At 43.9% G+C, this 20,091-nt stretch overlaps 1 protein-coding gene across 5 annotated transcripts in view; it reads right to left on the bottom strand.

Moving 5' to 3' along the window:
• The window catches only part of CCNT2 (cyclin T2), a 96,889-nt gene that overhangs the window by 25,457 nt on the left and 51,341 nt on the right, over positions 1-20,091 (bottom strand). For all 5 annotated transcript variants that reach the window (XM_030210905.1, XM_030210907.1, XM_030210909.1 and 2 more), the window contains 2 exons: positions 7,340-7,385; positions 4,578-4,741 (listed from right to left, as the gene is read on the bottom strand). In XM_030210905.1, the coding sequence (XP_030066765.1) occupies positions 4,578-4,741; positions 7,340-7,385 (210 nt within the window). The remainder of the gene's footprint in view (positions 1-4,577; positions 4,742-7,339; positions 7,386-20,091) is intronic.

Raw genomic sequence — 20,091 nt, forward strand, 5'->3', positions numbered from 1 at the left:
TTTTTGCTGGGGAGCTGCAGGGGCCTGTTTGGGCGCACGCTGTTGACGAGAATGAGCATGCTGTGGCACAGCCTGAACCGGCTGTCGAGAAGTAGGAGTGTACTTACGGCCCCTAGAGGCGTAAGGCGCACTTCTCTTCCCTTTGAAAAACTTCCTGGATGAGGAAGCGGATGCAGAAGGCGCCCGGCGGGAGAGAGAGTCCATAGCGTTATCACACTGATAGAGATGATCAATCAACTCTTCGACCTTCTCACCGAAAAGATGATCCCCCCCCCCCCCCCCCCGGCAACGGATATCCGCAATTTTCTGCTGAGTTCGTTCCTCCAGGTTAGAGGCACGCAGCCATGAGAGTCTGCGCATCACTATACCCATAGCAGAAAATCTGGATGTCACATCGCAAGTATCGTAAATGCCCCTGGACAGGAACTTGCGACACACCTTCTGCTGCCTGACCACTTGGCGAAAAGGCTCGGCCTGCTCCGGTGGGAGTGCATCAACCAAGCTCTCAAGCTGCTGCACTGAGTTCCGCAAATGAATGCTCATGAAGAGCTGGTACGACTGAATTTTGGAAGCGAGCATGCCAGCCTGATACGCCTTCCTCCCAAAAGAATCCAAGGGTCTATGTTCTCTCCCTGGGGGCGCCGAGGCAAAGATACTAGAACTCTTAGCTCTTCTGAGACCGGAATCCACCACCGCAGAGTCATGAGGCAACTGAGGCCGGACGAAACTGGGTTTCCCGTGGATCCGATACTGGGATTCAGCCTTCTTGGGGATAGTTGGACAAGAAAGAGGCTTCTCCCAGTTCCTCATCAGCACTTCCCTGAGTGTATCATGAAAAGGAGTTGTGGTAGAAGACTTAGGTGGAGATGGATAATCCAGGACCTCAAGCATCTTGGCCCTGGGCTCATCCACAGTCTTCACAGGGAAGGAAATGGCCTCAGACATTTCCCGCACAAAAGATGAGGGGGTCGAATCAGATGGAAGACCTAAAGAATCCTCGGCAGAGAAAACTTCATGACCCCCATCTTCATCAGATGAGCCATCATCGGATGGGGCAAACAACTCAGAAAGAGCAGCCCGGATCCGTGCCCGTCTCGACATGGAGGTGCGGTGACCTCGATGACGGTGTTGAGAAGTCGACTCCCCAGGAGACTCCGGTGAAGCTTCCTCCATCGAAGGCAATGGAGAGTCGACCCGGGAGGCTGCTGACCCCGATACTGGAAGCGGTACCGGAGAAGGAGACCTCACCACTGGCAAAAGGCACGATGCCTCAGAAGCCTTCGGCACCGTCACCTCTGGTGCCGGGCGCAAATGTTGCAGCACCGCTTCCATGAAATTAGGAAAAATAGCCTTGATGCGCTCATCTACAGAAGCTGTTGGGGAAGGCTGTGGTGCCGGTGTGGGCTTCAGAGGCAGAATCTGCAGAGGTTGGGGAGCCGGTACCGGGCTGCCAGACGACCTGCGCGTCGATACCTCCATAACAGAGGGAGAGCGATCCGCTCGGCATCGACGCTTCTCGGGTATCGAATGCTTTGATGACCCGGAGCTCGCGGTACCGTGCCGAGAAGAACGATGATGGTGCTTCTTGGCCTTCACCCGATGCCCATCATCGAGACTCCTCGGTACCAGTGAGGAAGACATGGAATCCACATGCTTCCTCGGGGCCGGGTCCGATAGAGGTCGGTCCCGGGGGGGGGGGGAGGGGGGGGGGGCTGAGGCAGGTCTCTTGGCAGCCTGTACCCGGTCTCCCGATGCCAACGCTGCCCTTGATGTCAATGGTACTGATGTCGACGCCGAGGTACCGGACCCAAAAAGCTTCTCTCTTTGGGCCTCTCTAGAAAGCTGAGTGCGCTTTTTCATTTTTAGGCACAACTTACAGCTTTCCTGCAGATGGTCAGGCCCAAGGCACTGAAGACACCAGGAGTGCAGATCAGTGCCAGAGATTTTCCGGTTGCAGCGGGCGCAGGGCTTGAAGCCGCTGGGCGTCTTCGATGACATCGCGGGAAAAATGGCCTCCGCAAAATCAAAGGACGCGATGGTGTCAGAAAAAAAAAGGACACAAAACAGGGAAAAACCCGACCGAGCGACCTAAGAACGGTCGCAAACGAAAAAGAAAGGAAACTTTAAAACGAAGAAAAATTAAGGAAATAAAGGAAATTCAATTCGAAGAAACTTTCACTCTGTGGGACCTGAAAAAACGCGAAGCAAAACTCCGTGTCTCCTCAGAGGCGAAAAGAAAACAACTGAGGAGCGTGTCCGTGTGGCGGGCAGGAAGTCGTGCGCGCGCATGCACGGTGTGATCATCTCGCGCGACGAACACTCTAGAAGAGACTTTAGGCGATTTTGCTTGAAAATCCTCCAGGGCCGACGTGACGTCACTCACATGTGAGAATATCAGCCTGCTTGTCCTTGGAGAAAATTCTTTACTCATCCCCAAACAGGAGAAAAATATGAATTAAAACAATACTGTAACTGCAAGACTTCACATGTAATCTATGCAATAATCTGTCCTTGTGGACTGATTTATATTGGAAAAATGATTAGGGCATTTAATAAACGAATTGCAGAGCACAAAAGTGCAATAAAAAGAAATATATCAGATAAGCCACTAGTGGAACATATGTATACTTTCAAGCATTCTTTTGAGGAACTCTAGTTTTTAGTACTGTTAAAAATTAAAACATATTGGAGAGGAGGAGATATTAATAAACAATTATTACAAATGGAACAGAGATTGATATTTAAATGTAATACAGTCAAGCATTTTGGTTTGAACCAAGAAAATTATGCAGTATTTTTATAGAAATTCTACCTATTATATTTTTCTTAATATATATTTTTTTTACATTTTAGTTCTTTTATTATCATTTTTAACTTTATTTCTATTTTTGTAGCCAAATACTTGTGTGAGTTAGATGATAATGATTAATGTTGTTTTAAAACTTGGATTGTACTTTTAAACATGAGATTTAGTTTTTAAAAAAATCAAAAAACAAGTGTTCATAAAGGATTATATATTAGTATGAGACACTGTAGTAATAAATATTGGAGATCGACTTAACAATTAGACTTTGAAGAATATCGATCACTAATTGGTCGTCATGACGTTATAACTTTTAAAATTACAAGTTTTTGTGTTTAAAAATATTCTGATAGAGCGTTTATGAATATTAGTTTTTTAAAGAAAAGATCTTTTGTAACGTAAATGGAGTATAAATTAAGCCTACAATGTATAACGGTTGGTCACCTTTGATCCGGGGGTAGACTTTATAACGCGGAACAAGAGGAGACTCAATAACGCCGTAGATACAGCATCACGACGAGTTGGATGCAGAATAACAAATCGTGCACAGTAAGTACTTCTCTTGGAGCATTTCTTTCTGTCTACTACGCCCGCCTTGAAATACCGAGAGGTTTTTAAATAGGATTAGAGGACATGTGGGCCGTTCGTGCGATTGATTCAAGAGTGATATGCACACTAAGATATTTAAAGCTGTAGCCATGGGATGTCTGAAAACAAAGATAAGCATTCAAGATTAAACTGATAGTTTTCATAGGTCTGCTAAAGAAGGATTGACAGAGAGACTATGAATACAAAGGTATTTTAGAGATTGCTGTCATTTTTTTGGGTTATAACAAACGTTGATGTATTGGTTAGAAAAGGTCAGCACCTCGCTTCTCCATATGATCTGTAGATGTGGTTGATCTCTGTTTAGATTGTAAGTATGTATTTATTGAACAGATGGTGGTACAGGTAGTTATAGTGGAATGTTTAATTTATTTATTTTTAATTTCAGGAGGTTTTTACGTTTTTTGGGGTATGCATTTATTATATTAAGATACACATATGCATGCTACACTGAGTAAATATTAGACTCACCTCTCCATGTATATGTTTTAATTTTCCTTTTCTAGTGTTACAGTTATGAACTCATATTTATCTGTCAATGATTTTTTATTTTTGAGATTTATATGTAGTAATGTTTATATATATATATATAATTGTTTTTTTTAACTACTTCTGGTTAAATACTTGAAATTTGATTTTTTTGTTTTTTTATCTCATTTTGAGTTATATGAATAATGCAAACTGTTGTGCTTTTGCTCAATACAATTTAAATGTTGTTTTTTAAAATCACATAATGAAAATTCAGAGAAATTGTACTTATACATGTATATGATTTATATATGATGATTTGATGTCTCTGTTTTTGTTTCATTTTGTAGTTGTACCCCTGACGCAGCCTGAGGGCGAAACGCGGCCACTTCGGGTATTGTTTTAACCACCTCTGGGTTTTGTTTTAATAAACTTGTTACATTATTTACATATTTATATTTTTATCAGTCTGCTTTTATTGTTTGTATTTACCATTGTAAGCAGATCATTGCCTTTTTATTTTTTGTCCTTCCTTAATGAGAAAGGCTTGCTTTGTATTTTTGAAAAATGTTTTAAAACATTGTTATCGATTTCAGCAATCACATTTTCCACATACTGTTAGCTTTTGAAATGTATTGCTCCTGAATCTATAAAGGGAAAGAGAAATGATGAAAGTATATAACAAAAGGTACAGTCTTACCGTCAAGTAATTCCAGAGTAACCGAAGGATCCACATATTCCCACCAATGTTTTCCATCAGTTGATACAGGAATCTCCCAGTTGGACCACTTGCAAGCCAAATGAATACACACACACGCTATCACTGTTGGTTTGTACTGAAGACAGAAAGTAGTAAGGTGCAGACTGTTGTACAACAGGTTTCAGGAGGAATTGTAAGAAGATAAAATATGAAAAACAAAAGAAAAATCTCTCCATTAGGACTGAGACATATAGATATGCATAGATATTCAGATTATAGGACATGCTGCCCACTTAAATTATAAACTATATAATTTTACACATTTATGATCTTGGCAGTACTGAAACCAAAGGAATATGAATATATATATATATATTTCTTTTTTTTACAGAAATAACAGTAAAATAATTCTACAATATTGATCAAATTTTAAAAAATTGAAAAGTCTGAAACCTAACATTAAGTAAAACAATTTGACTAGTTTCTGTTTACTTTGAAATATTTATTTATGTGTGTGGGGGAGGGGGGGAGAGGCCTCAGGCTGTTTGATGTGGATCTCAAGCAGCTGTACTGACAGAAACTCTGAAGTATATCTATGCTAAATTTCCCCATATGATATTAAATGTGTATATAGTCTTAATATATCTCATGGACTGAAAAGAAAAAGCCTCAAAAAGCTCCAACTCTGACTGCAGTCTACATGAGTTTTAAATCATCACTGGCAACCTGAAGCAGCTAGGCGAAATGCTGGCCTTCGTTGCACATGGATAGAGCTCTGGAGATAAAGTTTCAGCCTCTAAGGTAAGTATTTTTTTTCTGAACTGTTTTAATTTGAAATTAAATGACATTGTATGGAAGGTTTTTTTTATGCAGATGATGATTTAAAGCTCATGTAGACTTTGGTCAGTTAGAGCTTTCCTTACAGTCCCTGAGATATATTCAAGGCTATACCACATATTTAATATTGACGGATATGTTTTGTGCTGCTATGAGTGTATATTATATCTCCACAAAGCCTCCCATAAGTGTAGTGGATTTTCCCATGTGAGCAAGATCCCTCCTCCTTCAACCTGACAAACGCTAGTATGAACATAAGATAGTGCAGTCTTGGTTTTAGCACCTAAGCTGGACTTTTCCCCAGTCACAAAATGCTCCCTAATAATACTGAGCTTGCTAAACCTTTGGTTTGAATTAGTATGGCAGGTCTTATGATACCTTTCTTATTGACTATGTATCACTCAAATTAACTTGAGTGACAGAAAATTTGTTCAGATCAGTCTCCTTTTACAATGGATGCAGAGGCTTAATTTTTGGGAGGGGGGAGGGAGTGTGTGGTATTTAAACCGACTTACTAGAACGTGTCTATGTGTGGTAAATAATACATAGCTGCTTGTCTTGTATAATACATAGCTGCTGGTTACACAACTTCTATATAGCCATCTGAAGAGGGGGAGGTGTTTTTCTGAATTTAAATTTGTTATTCCAAAGAATATTATGTACCATATGGATATATGTACAGCATATAATACACAGCAATTTCTCATGTTCCACATCCTAGCAGGACAGGCCCAGTTCGGATATGAACTATGTATATGCATAACATCACAAATGTTTTGAGCCACAGAAATAACAACTTTAAACAAAGTTTCCTAAACTCAGTGTCAGGTGACGATACTGATGCAGTATATGCAAAGAGGTGGAGAACCTCCTGCCTTCATAGGCCTCAGATGCGTGGATTTTCAGATTAATCATAATATGCATATCTAAGATTTGTATACAACTGAAGATATATATAAGTAGATCCCTCATATTAGTTAGAGATCCTAAAAAAGTTGAGTAATTTGCAGTTTCTAGGAACTGGAGGTTCCCCACCTTTGTGGTAAGACAAAACATTAAAACTGAAAGGCATAGTCTTGAAGCATAGGAGGCACTGCCTGCCAGCTACTATTACTTTTCACCTTTCCAAACTATTTCAGCATTAACTTAATCAGAAAAAGACATGGACTGGACAGGATACAGGCAACAAATTAGTTTGCCATTGTTTCAATTAATAAAATATGTACTACAATTAGAAGCTGAACATGCAATCTAAAATGTTTCTAAATATTAAACTAAGATCAATAATAAAAACAACAAAAAACCTACTGAACTACAGTCTGAAATGCTTTTTTTTTTATTACAGTGTAACTGACATTAAGAAATCATCTATGGATTACTATTTTATTTATTTTTCAAGAATAGTTTTTATAAAGCAAATGAGGTTTATCCAATTACAATTTGCTTCTGTATAATCATAGTTAGAGCTCATTTAATATTACTATATGTAAGCTAAAATAAATTACACGTAAGACAATTTTTAAGGACTAACATTATTAAAGGTTTGAATTATGTTAATATGCTTTAATCAAAAAGTTGTCATGTAAACTAAAAATAGTATTATACTTACCAATACTCTCGAATTTCTAGGTTAAGTTTAGCTCTGTAAACTTTAGCTGCTATTCAGGCTACCAATTTTTAGACTTATGCACTCAATCGAGAAAATGAGACCAGAAAGCATCACTACACTTCTCAATGTGCATTTAACCCCTTTGTGCCCACAAGCCCTTGTACAATACACCGCACTGCAGACAGGAAGGTACCACCACCACAGATGGCCCAGTCTCCCGTTGCAACAAGGGTAATTAGACACATCGAGGGGGCCCTGCAGTACAGGAAGCTATAGTGTGCTACAACAGTGCAACAAAGAGGGTCAGGATAACCACCTGTTGGTAGCCATGAAATAGGATGTCTGTGCCAAATCCTTGCTTGCTGTAAAAACAAAAACAACAAAATGGCAACAAGAATTAGCTACCAAACTATGTATTAGGCATCGAAATATTAAAAACGTAATACAAGAATACATTGATGTTCACATTATAGCTGTAAGACTTTCAAGGTAGCAGCTGGATTAATTTTTCCATAATTGTGTTAAGCTTCTCAAGACCAAGTAACATTTTATAAATTGCATCTTGACCATCAAGTTTAAAATAATGCTAAAATAGGCAGCAAAAACCTCTATTAGTTTCTTATTTTAGCTTTACAGCCTCTTCTTTTCTGTTATGAAACTCTGGAACATTTTAGGATGACAGTGTATAACACTAATATTTCCTAAGTGGTATGTTTATTACAGGGCTTTATGCCTTTGATGCATAGAAGAGTGCATGCTAACAGGTTTCTGCAGAACATGTTAAAGCATTGTGCAGTATTTTGCCTATTTGCACACTAACCTACGCATTATTGATTTTTGGCTTTTGGTGGGGGGGGGGGGGCGTCATGGACAGGTGGTGGGTGTTCCCATGCTATCTGGCTATGGCATTATGACTAGTGTACACTAACGGGATAACAGAGTTTACATGAGAACACTTAGCACCTCCTGAATACTTAATTCTTAACAGGTACTGTGTGCTAATGGGAACATTACTGCACAAGCTACAATTAATACAGAAAAGGCTTACTGCACAGGAAAGTCCCGTGGTAACCCGTGTTCAGCCCTGATTTTACCGCAGCTTAGTAAACTGACCCCAAAGTTTCCTTAGGAAACATTTCTTTAAGTAGGTCATTTTTTTCTTGAAAAGTAAATAATTTCTGCAGTTCATCATATGTCCCAATTCTTTCTTTAAAAAACAAAACATTTTGTACTCTGTGCAATTTTCACTAATCAAATTGTTTCATCGGCAGTGAGAGCAACTTGTAAAGAGTTGGACCCTGGATATTACTGGGGAATGACCTGGAGAACATGAAGGAGGAAACATGAGAGCAATATTTGAGCAATGTAAGTATAGTTATTATACAGTATCATTATCACAAAGTGTTAACAGTGATATCGGTGTAAGTTTTACAACTTAGAAGAAACATTGTACAAAAGAAAAAAGTAGTCTTTTACTGCGATGAAAAAACCAAAGATACTTACCTGTAGCAGGTATTCTCAGAGGACAGCAGGCCATATATTCTCACATGTGGGTGAAGTGTCCCATGTTGCTTGGTACGGAGTTTGGAAAAAAAAAAAAGCTTTCTATAGCTTTAAGAACATGAGTTGCACTCCCACTGCACGAGTGCATTCCTGCCCGCAGCAAGAGAGCGGGACCACCAGTACGATGAAATAGCAAAGAGACAACTCCAAGGGGAGGAGGGAGGGTATGTGACAATATATGGACTGCAGGCCTCGGAGAATACCTACTACTATGTTTTCTCTGAGGACAAGCAGACCAATAATTCTCACATGTGGAAATCCTTAGCTACCAGGCTCACCGAAAACAAGTAGTCAACTGTACCTCACAACAGTGAGGTCAAAAAAACAGATTAACCTGAAACTATATACAAACTGTGTGAGAATGCAGCCTGGAACAGAAAAAAATGGGTCTAGAGGGGTGGAGTTGGATTTTAGACCCTAAACAAATTCTGCTGTCCAAACAGACTGTTGTGTTGGGTATCCTGCTCAAGGCAGTAGTGAGATGTGAATGAGTGAACTGAAGACCACGTTGCAGCCTTGCAAATTACTTCAATAGAAAGGCTGACCTCAAGTGGGCCATCAACGCAGCCACGGTTCTGACAGTGTGAGCCTTGACACGACCCTTAAGAGTCAGCCCAGTCTCGACAGGAAGTGCAGTCTGCCAGCCAATTAGAAATGAAGTGTTTCCCCAATGGTGATCCCCATCATGTTGGGATCAAAAGAAACAAAACGCTGAGTGGACTGTCTTTGGGGCCTAGTCCGCTCCAAGTAAAAGGCTAATGCTTGATTGCAGTCCAAGGTATGCAGTGCATACTCACCAGGATGGGTATCAGGTCTGGGAAAAAATGCTGGAAGGACAACTGACTGGTTCATATGGAACTCTTCACAACCTTAGGCAGGAACTTAGGGTGTGTGCATGCGGAGAACTACTGTGTTGTGATGAAACTTAGAATAAGGCGGATCCACTACTAAGGCCTGAAGCTCACTGATCCTGCAAACTGAAGTAACAGCCACCAAAAACAAGACCTTTCAGGTCAAGTACTTCAGATGACAAAAGTGGCTTGAAAGGAGCTTTCATCAGCTGGCTGAAGACGACCGAGATCCCATGACACAGGTGGAGGTTTGACAGGCGGCTCTGTCAACAGCAAACCTCTCATGAACTGAATTAGAAGCTGTCCAGAGATGGGCTTACCCTTTACATGATAAGCACTAATTGCACAGAGATGAACCCTTACAGAGCTGGTCTTGACACCAGACTCAGAGGTGTAGAAGGTATTAAAATAGGAATGTGTAGGGCAGGAAAGGGGATCTAGGGCCTTGCCCTCACACCAAACGGAAACCGTCTCAATTTGAAAGAGTAATTTCTTAGTGGAATCTTTCCTGGAAGCCAGCAAGACCCTGGTGACACCCTCTGGAAGATGCAAGGAAGCCACATCCGGTTGGCCTCCTGACACAGAGGGCATGACCTGGTGCCCTCCTGCTTATAGGGGGGGGGGGGGGGGCACCAGGTTTGTCTGTTTGAATGAGTACAATTTGGTTGATCATCCAACCTCTGAAAGCCCTTAGAACATTCCAGATTGCCTGAAGCTCCACAAGGTTGATGTGGAGATCTGTCTCCTGGGCTGACCAGGCTCCCAGAGTGTGAAACTTGTCTAAATGAGCTTCCCAACCCAGGTGGGATGCATCTGTCCTCAGCACCTTGCGGAGGCTGAGGAATTTGGAATGGGAGTCCCGGAGTCAAATTGGATCAAACTGTCCACCAGAGTAGATACTGAACCAGTTGTAGTGACACTTGGATGACACCTGCTAGGTTCCCTGTGGCCAAACACCACTGGGAAACCAGGGTCCACTGGGCAGTTCTCATTTGAAAATGTGCCATGAGTGTCTCATGGATGGTGGAGGCCATATGGCCTAATAACCTCAACATCTGCCAAGCTGTGACCTGCTGATGGGCCCGAACTTGAGTGGCAAGAGCAACAAGAAAATCCGCCCTCGGCACAGGTAGAAAAGCTTGCTCCTGCTCTGTATCTAGCAGGGCTCCAATGAACGCCAATTGCTGGACAGGGAGCAGATGGTACTTGGGGAAGTTTAAAACAAACCCTAGTAGCTCTAACACCAGAGTAGTTTTCCGTATAGACTCCTGAGCACAATCGTTCGATGTGCTTTTCACCAGCCCATTGTCCAGATAGGGGAACACAGGGACTGACTCCTAGTCTGCATAGTGATGCTGCAACTACTGCAAGACACATAGTGAAGATCATGGGAGCCGACAAAAGGCAACAAGTAGTACTGGAAGTGATGTGTCCTCAGCCAAAATCGAAGATACTTTCTGTGACCTGGAAGTATCGGAATGTGAGTACAAGTATCCTTTAAGTTCTGAGAGTATAGCCAATTGTTTTCCAGAATCATGGGGGGGAAGGGTGCCCAGGGAACCATTTTGAAAATGTCTTTGACCAGGAATTTGTTCAGGGTCCATAGGTCTAGGATGGAACACATTCCATCTTCTTTTGTACCTGGAATAGAATACCTTCCCTTCTTCCCCTGGTGGAACGGGCTTGACCGCATGAGACTTTATAAGGCTGGAGAGTTCCTCTTTAAGTACCTGCTCATGCTGAGAGCTGTAGCGTTTCGCTCTTGGTGGGCAATCTGGTGGTCTGTCACCAATGTAGGCATAACAGAGATGGGCTATATGAAGAACCCACCAGTCAAAGGTTACAAAGGGCTACCTTTCTTGAAAAAACTTCAGTCTCCAAGTGACCGGAAGGTCGGTCACTTTTACTGCAGCTATGCTCTGCAGGAGGAAGTCAAAAGCCTGTCCCTGACTTTGACTGGGGAGTTGTCCAGGCCTTAGGTGCATGCTGTTTGCGAGAACAAGCGCGCTGGGCCTGAGTTTGCAGAGTCTGGCAAGAAGGAACGTACCCTATGCCTCTGAGTAGTAGGAACCCCTCTTTGACTTGCCCAAAAACTGCATGGAAGAGGAGGCAGTTGCAGGAGACAGTATCAATGGTATCAGTGTGCTTCTTGATGAGGTCAGTAAATTCCTCCGCCTTCTCTCAAAGGGTTATGCCCTGGCACATAACATCTGCAACCTCTGCTGGCCCAAGTCAGGGACATACAGCCATGAGAGTCTGTGCATCACTATACTTTGAGCAGAGATCCTAGATGCCACATCAAAACTATCGTAGGCACCCCTGGACAAGAACTTACCATACACCTTCTGCTGCTTGACCAACTGGTGAAGTGATTCGGCATGCTCTGATGGGAGAGAGTCTGCCAAATCAGACACATTGCTCATCAAGGACCACAACTACAGGGTCGTGAAGAACTGGTATGACTGGATACGAGAGATAAGCAGAGAGGCCCGATACATCTTCCGCACAAAAAAAATCCAGTGATCTAGCTTCTCTGCAAGGGGGCACCGAAGCATAGTCTCTAGAAATCCTGGTTCTTTTTAGTGCGGATTCCACCACCAGAGAATGATGAGGCAACTGGGGTCTATCAAAAATAGGGGCAGACGGAATCCGGTTCATGGCACAAATCTTCTTAGGGAGGACAGGGATTGACAGATAGGACTCCCAGTTCTTCATCTGAACGTCCCATAAGATATCATGAAGCGGGACTGTCACAGCCTCTCTATGAGGTGATACGTAGTTCAGGACCTTGAACATCTTAGCCCTGGGCTTATCCTCCACTTACAAAGGAATAGAAATGGCAGACATTTCCTTAACAAAAGATGGGAAGGAAAGGCTCTCTGTTGGAAATTTTATTCTTTCAAGTGGAGGGGAGGAATCAGAAAGCTTTGCCCAAAACCGTTACCGGAGCCGGCTCCGCGACCGATCGCAAAATGGCGCGAGAATCGCCAGGCTCCGGGCAGGAAAGAACGTTCTTGCGGGGGCCACTGCTCCGTCGAGTCCCGCAAAATCAGCACACCCCGCGCTGCAAAGGCCTGCTGCTGAACGCCGTTTCCCACATCGGGAATAGTGTTTTACCGCCTCCGCTGTCATCGCCCGCCCCCGAACAGGAACCCAGCAGGACTTGCCCCGGACCTGGAAAGCACGGGAACTGACAGCTGAGTCGAAGAAAAAAAAAAAAAAAACTCACCGACTCCACTTCCAGGCAGGCTCAGACAAGCACAGAAAACAGGACTCTGACAACAGTAACACAAACCTGCTCTCAGCAAAAACACACTTCCCTGTGCTTCTGTGTTTCTCTTTTAAATAAATTCTATGGTTCTCTCTTTCTTTCTTTTTTTTTTGTGAGGAGGCAGAAACAAACAGGGAAGGAAAGGAACAGCAAAAGCCTGTTCAGAGGGAATTTGAGGTGCAGCAGGGACCCAGCAACTGCGTATGCTGCCAAAGGGGACACCATCAGTCTGACACCCCTGGCTCAAACTGGCCACCGGCCCAGAAGCACCCTCAGAGGCCTTGGGCCCAGGAGCTGGAGAAAAAGCCGTCCACCACCTGCTGAGACAGACATACTGAGGAAAGAGCTGGCCATCTGGCATCACTGCCTTTAGCTTATCTCTACCTTCACCTGCTGGTAGGTGGACTTAACCCACTAGTTCCTGGATTCATCTGCTGCAAGTGACAAGGAATGACCAGTTTCACATAAGAACTTCCTTGAGTACATTATGCAAAGGGGCCGTTGCAGCCTCTCTAGGCAGAGAAGGATAATCCAGGACCTCGAGCATCTCAGCCCTGGGCTCATCCTCAATCTCCACAGGGAAGGGAATAGCCGCAGCCATTTCCCGGACAAAGGAGGTGAAGAAAGTCTCCTTTCTAGTGGAGGAGAAGGTTCAGAAGGAATCCCATAGGACTCGTCAGAAGAAAAGTACCTGGGATCCTCCTCTTCCTCCTACAAATGCTCATCTTCAGTATCGGACAAGACATCCCTCAGAGCAGTCCGAAACTGACCCTGCCTCGAAGCTGAGGAACAATGTCCTCGATGGTGGTGCTCAGAAGTTGACGCCCGCCTGGACTTCGGTGAAGCTTCCTCCACCGACGTCGAAGGGGAGTCGACCTGGGGGCAGGCGGCACCGAGATCGGGGACCTCACCACAGGCGAAGGGCCAGATGCCACTGCAGAAGACGATACAGAAGGCGCAAGCACCCCCGACACCGAAGCAGACTGGCGCAGCAACCCTTCCAGAAGATCTGGAAGCGGGGCCCTGATGCGCTCGAGAGCTGCCGTCGGACAAGGCTGCGGGGTCAGTAAAGGAGCCAGTGGCAGAATCTGTTGAGGCTCGGGAGCAGGTACCGGGTTGCTAGACCGAAGCATCAGCACCTCCTGAATAGAGGGAGAGTGATCCTCTCGGCGCCAACGTTTCTCGGGTGCTGAATCCCTTGACGCCCCGGAGTTCCCGGTACCGTGTGTCGAAGGAGAACGATGACGGTGCTTCTTCGCCTTCGCTCGACGCCCGTCATTGAGACACCTTGGTACCGATTAGGAAGACGTGGAATCCTCACGTCTCCTCGGGGCCGGATCTGAAGGTCGGTCCCGGGGGGCTTGCATAACAGGAGGCCTTGAGACAGGTGGAGACCCACTCGATGCCTCACTGCTCCCAGCACGAGTTGGTTGTTCTGCAGCCATTACCTTCACTCCCCACGTCGATGCCGCCGACCTCGGTACTGATGTCGACATCGAAGGACTGGACTGAGCCCCAAAAGGCTTCTCGAGATGCTTGGTTCCGTTTCTTCATGGGAAGACCCAGACTGCAAGCGGCTAGGCTATGGTTGGGCCCAAGGCACTGGATACACCAAGTGTGGGTATCGGTACCCGAGATGGTCCGGTTGCACCGAGTACAACGTTTGAAGCCGCTGGGTGTCTTCGATGACATGGAAGAAAAAACGGCTTCAGCGAAATCAAAACACATAATTGTGCCTCTGAAAGAAGAAAGGCACAAAAGAAAAAGGGGTAAGACCCGACCGAGCGGCCTAAAACACGGCCGCTTCGAACAAGAAAGAAAACTACAAAAGATGTCTAAAAAGCTAAAGAAAAATTACGGGAAGGTAAAAGTAAAAAAAAAAAAAAAAGAAATGACGCAAATCGTCAAAAGTTCTTCCTGGGCCAAAAAACGAAGAGACGAACCAAAGTACGCTGTCTCTTCGCCATGGACAAGAAAAAACTGAGCGGGAACACTCACGTGACGGGCGGGAAGTCGTCCATGCGCCAGAAGGCTCTGGCAAAACTTTATTTTTGTGCTGAAAAAATTTGCCGTTTCCTGGGCCTCCGTACACGCTGACCCACATGTGAGAACAAGCAGCCTGCTTGTCCTCGGAGAAAACCCCATTACAAGTAAGCAGGGCTGCGGAGTTGGTACGCCAAACCTTTGACTCCGACTTTTTGTATTGTCCAACTCAGACTCCTACTCATATTAGGCTTTAAATGTTTTGTTCTGGAACTAAAGTCTAGTAAATAAAACTTGTATTTTACCAGTACTTTAGATCCAGGACAAGTCCGTATAAGTATAAAATGTTAAATTTGATCCCAGTTTGGACAAGTCCACTTCGAGTGGTCAGTACTCTGGGAAATATCCTTGAGCCTTGTCTCTGCTCTGCAATGCATTGGATCTTATAGATGTGTGGTGCGTTTTGCACCCCATGGATGGAGATTATACCCATCTTTCTCAGGCCCATGCCTCCCACAATCTCGTATAGATTATTTTTTTGTCTCTAGCCCCCTCCCCCCCCCCCGTTTCCCTATATTCCTGAGGTGGAAACTGGACCCTTTGAGATTTGGTTTCAGCTGGACATGAAGCTGGAGGCTGTGGGGAGATATCACTGGCGATATCCGCTGGAGTTCTATGGAGACCAAAAATTTCAAGCGCTGGGAGGTTTATGAATTTCATAATGGCATACACAAACATCAACCTGCCCTTTATTGGGAAACAGCGGGAGACATCATTTCCTACAGAGCTCAAGCCCAGAAGCTGAGACACAAAGAAATCGGAAAAATTGACACAATGTCAGCAGATTAAATACGGAGGTGCTTCTATCGATGCTTTGTTGACATACCAGAGGGAATTGAATGAACTTTTACATCAGCAGGTGGTAAAATCAAAGCTTTATTATACATATCAATTGTTTCGTTATGGTAACAAGGCTGGGCCATTGTTGGCCCGCCTGGTTAGGGGAAGGAGAGGGCCAACTCGGGTTTTTCAATTGCGCAACCTGGCTGGCAGGAAGCTCCGCTCAGATGTGGATATAGCAGATTGCTTCCACGAGTTTTATGAATCCCTCTATGCGACTCCTGAGCGGGATGTCTTTGCTAGTGACTTATATCTACAGAAGGCGTACGCCTTGTAGTGCTATAGAAATGCTAAATGCTAAATAGTAGTAGATCTACCCAAGCTTTCACCTAGACAACTTGTATCCTTGAATAAGCCTTTTACGGAGGGGGACTTAATGTTGGCTTTGTAGCAAGTGCAATGCATAAGGCCCCGGGCCCTGGTGGCTATCATATGGAATTTTACAAACAATTCTATGATCGGGTGAAGTCTCCGCTTCTCGATGTGTTTAACTCGATGGTCGTGGATGGGGCTATTCCGGGCACTCTGAAAATGGCTCAGATAATTGTACTGCCCAAGTTGGGTAAAGATCCTCAGGATCTGGGCTCTTATAGACCTCTCTCTCTCCTCAATGCAGATGTCAAATTATACGCAAAGATTTTGGCTAATAGATTGGCAAGGGTGCTTCCAGACCTGGTTGATTCGGCCCAGGCGGGTTTTGTGAAGGGGCAAGTGGCGGCTAAAAATGTGTTCCACCTTGGCCTCTTTAGAGGTGGTAAGTGCACGGAGGCTACCCTCTCTCATAGGTAGCTTTGATGCGGAGAAAGCGTTCCATAGAGTGTTGTGGCCCTTTTTGTTTGAAGTAATGTGGCACTATGGCATGGAAGGATAAGAAACGGCATAAGGAATGTCAAGTCAAATGAAAAGCGCTGATAAGGAAAGCTAAGAGGGACTTCGAAAAAAAGATAGCGTTGGAGGCAAAAACACATAGTAAAATTTTTTTTAGGTATATTAAAAGCAGGAAGCCGGCAAAAGAATCGGTTGGACCGCTAGATGACCGAGGATTAAAAGGGGCAATCAGGGAAGACAAAGACGTAGCGGAGAGATTAAAGTCTTCACCGAGGAAGATTTGAGTGGGATACCGGTGCCAGAAATGGTATTCAAAGCTGACGAGTCGGAGAAACTGAATGAATTCTCTGTAAACCTGGAGGATGTAATGGGGCAGTTCTACAAACTGAAGAGTAGCAAATCTCCTGGACCGGATGGTATTCATCCCAGAGTACTGATAGAACTGAAAAATGAGCTTGCGGAGCTATTGTTAGAAATATGTAATTTATCCTTAAAATCGAGCGTGGTACCGGAAGATGGAGGGTGGCCAATGTAACGCCGATTTTTAAAAAAGGTTCCAGAGGAGATCCGGGAAATTATAGACCAGTGAGTCTGACGTCGGTGCTGGGAAAAATGGTAGAGACTATTATTAAGAAAGCATGGATTAATGAGACAAAGTCAACATGGATTTAGCGAAGGGAAATCTTGCCTCACCAATCTACTACATTTCTTTGAAGGGGTGAACAAACATGTGGATAAAGGGGAGCCGGTTGATATTGTGTATCTGGATTTTAAGGAAAAGTCCATAGACCGTTATTAAATGGACTTGGGGAAAATCCACTTTTTCTGGAATAAGCAGTATAAAATGTTTTGTACATTTTTGGGATCTTGCCGGGTACTTGTGACCTGGATTGTCCACTTGGTCTTTCCCAGTATGGCAATACTTATGCACTTATATGCAGTTTGGTCCTTTACACTGATCCTCAGGCATGTGGGTGGGTCAATGGACTGCTTTCTAAGCCGTTTTGTATTCACAGAGGCACTCGGCAGAGGTGCCCATTTGTCTCCCGTTCTGTTTGTCGTCTTTGGATCCCCTTATTCGCGAAATTACCCAACATCCGGAAATCACTGGTATCTCAAAGGGTAATTCTGAATTTCTTCTTTCGGCTTTCGCAGACGACTTGTTGGTTCATCTTATTAAGCCCTTGTGATCTTTGACTGCTTTGTTGGAGATGTTTCAAGAATTTGGTGACTTTGCTGGTTTCAAACTTAATTATTCCATGTCTCTGGCCTTGGCATCAACGGAGGAACTGCAGAACCAGTGGGGGCTTGGATTCCCACTTCAATGGGCACGGGGCTCTCTCTCTCTCTTATTTAGGTGTACAGCTTTCTATGAAGTCATCTGAATTGTACCACCTAAATGTGACCCGTTTGTTGAAGGGTACGGCGAAGAGGCTAATGACATGGATGTCTTTGCCACTCACATTATATGGTAGAATTCAGCTTTTCCGTATGGTGGAGTTTCCGAGATGGCTTTATATGATGCAACTCTTGCCTCTCCGTATTCTTAAAATGCTTTATAGATTGTTGGGGCGCTTTTGATAAGGAGGTAAAAAATCTAAACTTCCATCTATGTTGGGTTCTTGGAGGGAGGGTGGTCTAGGTTTGCCTGACCTCCGGCGTTATAATCAAGCTTGTCTCCTTCGCCCTTTGGAAGATTGTTTTTTTAGATACACAGGATTATACTCCACAACAATTAGAACTTAATTATTTTGCTCCCTGTCATTTTTATTTTCTGTTGCAGGCCCCACAGTCCGCAGTTCCTGTGTCCTTTAGGAGTAGTTTGTTGTTGAGTCTCCTACGGATACTTTGGAAAGATATGACTAGGTTGTGAGGAGTTGACCCGTCCACGTCAGACGTGCTCCCAATCTGGGGGAATCTGCTGTTAACGCCTGGTAATGAAAATGGAACTTTTCGAATTTGGGAGCTTATGGGTATCACCAGGCTGGAGCATGTCCTGACAGATAGAGGTTCATTTTGAGCTTAGGGGCTTTGGGTATAGGCATAGAGATCAATAACGCCTACGCATATAACTAAATATCACATTATGTTGGATCCTTGAGTTCTGAGGCCTTGGGGTCTAGGCACAGCCATCGTTTGACACAATTTTTCCAGTCTGTGATAGGCTTTCGGTCTCGGGCCTTCATAAGGCTCTGGTTACCCTTGTCCCTTTGATGGACAAGGAGGTCATTCGGCTGCTGTGGGCACAAGATCTGGACAGGCCTACTCTTTCTTTGGAATTTGATGCCCTGACCTCCCGGATCCCCACGTTGGCTGTCAATGCAGATCTACGGGAGTGAAATTTTGTATTTTGCATAGGGAATCTCTCACAAAGGTTCAAATCTTTAAAATAGGAAGTATCGATACACCTTTGTGTGGAAAATATCAGTGCACCCAGGGCTCTTTTTTTCATTCCCCCTGAGATTGTTTTTTAGTGCGGGATTTTTGGAGGGCAATTTTTAAATATTTAGAACTTTTAATGGGCTCACGGATTACCCTTACCCCCCTTGGAGCTCTTACAAATATGAACTTTTTGAATTGCAGAGTAGACCCCCTCAACAACTGATTCAAAAGGCATGTATGATAGGTAAGCAAATTATTTTAAGTCTCTGGACTAGTGACTCCCCACCAGATTATTGGCAGTGGCGTAATAAATTTCATGGGTTCATGTTGTTTGAACGTCGGAGTGCACGTCTGTTTCCTAAAGGGCAGAAACATTTCCTTTCTATTTGGGGGCCATATATACACTCTATACACACTGGGGATATGCATGTAGCACACAGCAAGGTTTGGTTGTTAATGGACTATTGTTTATCTGCACACCCAGTTTTCTTTTTGCGTTTTTTTTTTAAGAGATTGGCTTGGGGTGGGATGAGGGGGGTGAGGTGGAGGATAGTTGAGATCCTTGAATTAGTAGTGCTGCAACAATATTAATTTAGGGTTTCTGTTGCTCCCCGTCGGACGTCTGTATAAGTCAGTGGCCTCATGGGTTGTATGCCTTTATAGGGTACCTGCATATTATTTCTTGGTTGTTTAATCAATTTATAGGGCTGCTGATAATTTCCTGTGTTTTTCGACTGTACGTGCTCCATATAATGTTTGTAAGTGCTTTGATAGATATACCTTTTGTTACTATCATTAATAAGAAGTTGAACGATATCTGGCTTGGGGAGGAGAAGTAGGAAGTTTGGGAAGGGAGGGGGGATGGTGGGGTGACAATGGGAAAAATCATGGTGATTTAACTTCAAGCTCTTCCAGTGGGGATGACAACACGAGTGAAAAATCGGGGTCGATCATGATCCGAGGAGCAACAAAAGGCAGAAGCAGAGGACCGGGGAGAAACAAAGGAGGACTGCGGTAACGTTCGAACAAACCAAATCCCGGGGGAGACGTCGACAGAGGGACGACTCCCTATAATTAATCAGGTATACAAATTAACTTCTATACAACTGCAAATTTTAGCTAAAGGTTTAACATTCATTCCTTCGTATGGTCATGATTCATTCCAGGTACGGATAGATCTGGCCAAATTTATAAGAACTCATCGGCTGAAACTTCATTTTGCAGATTCAGAAGTAATTTTACGTTCCCGGGTGTTTGTCAGAAAAGCATTGTGAAGTCACTGATGAAGAA

This window comes from Microcaecilia unicolor, chromosome 7 (assembly GCF_901765095.1).
Source record: "Microcaecilia unicolor chromosome 7, aMicUni1.1, whole genome shotgun sequence".
NCBI classification, from domain to species: domain Eukaryota; kingdom Metazoa; phylum Chordata; class Amphibia; order Gymnophiona; family Siphonopidae; genus Microcaecilia; species Microcaecilia unicolor.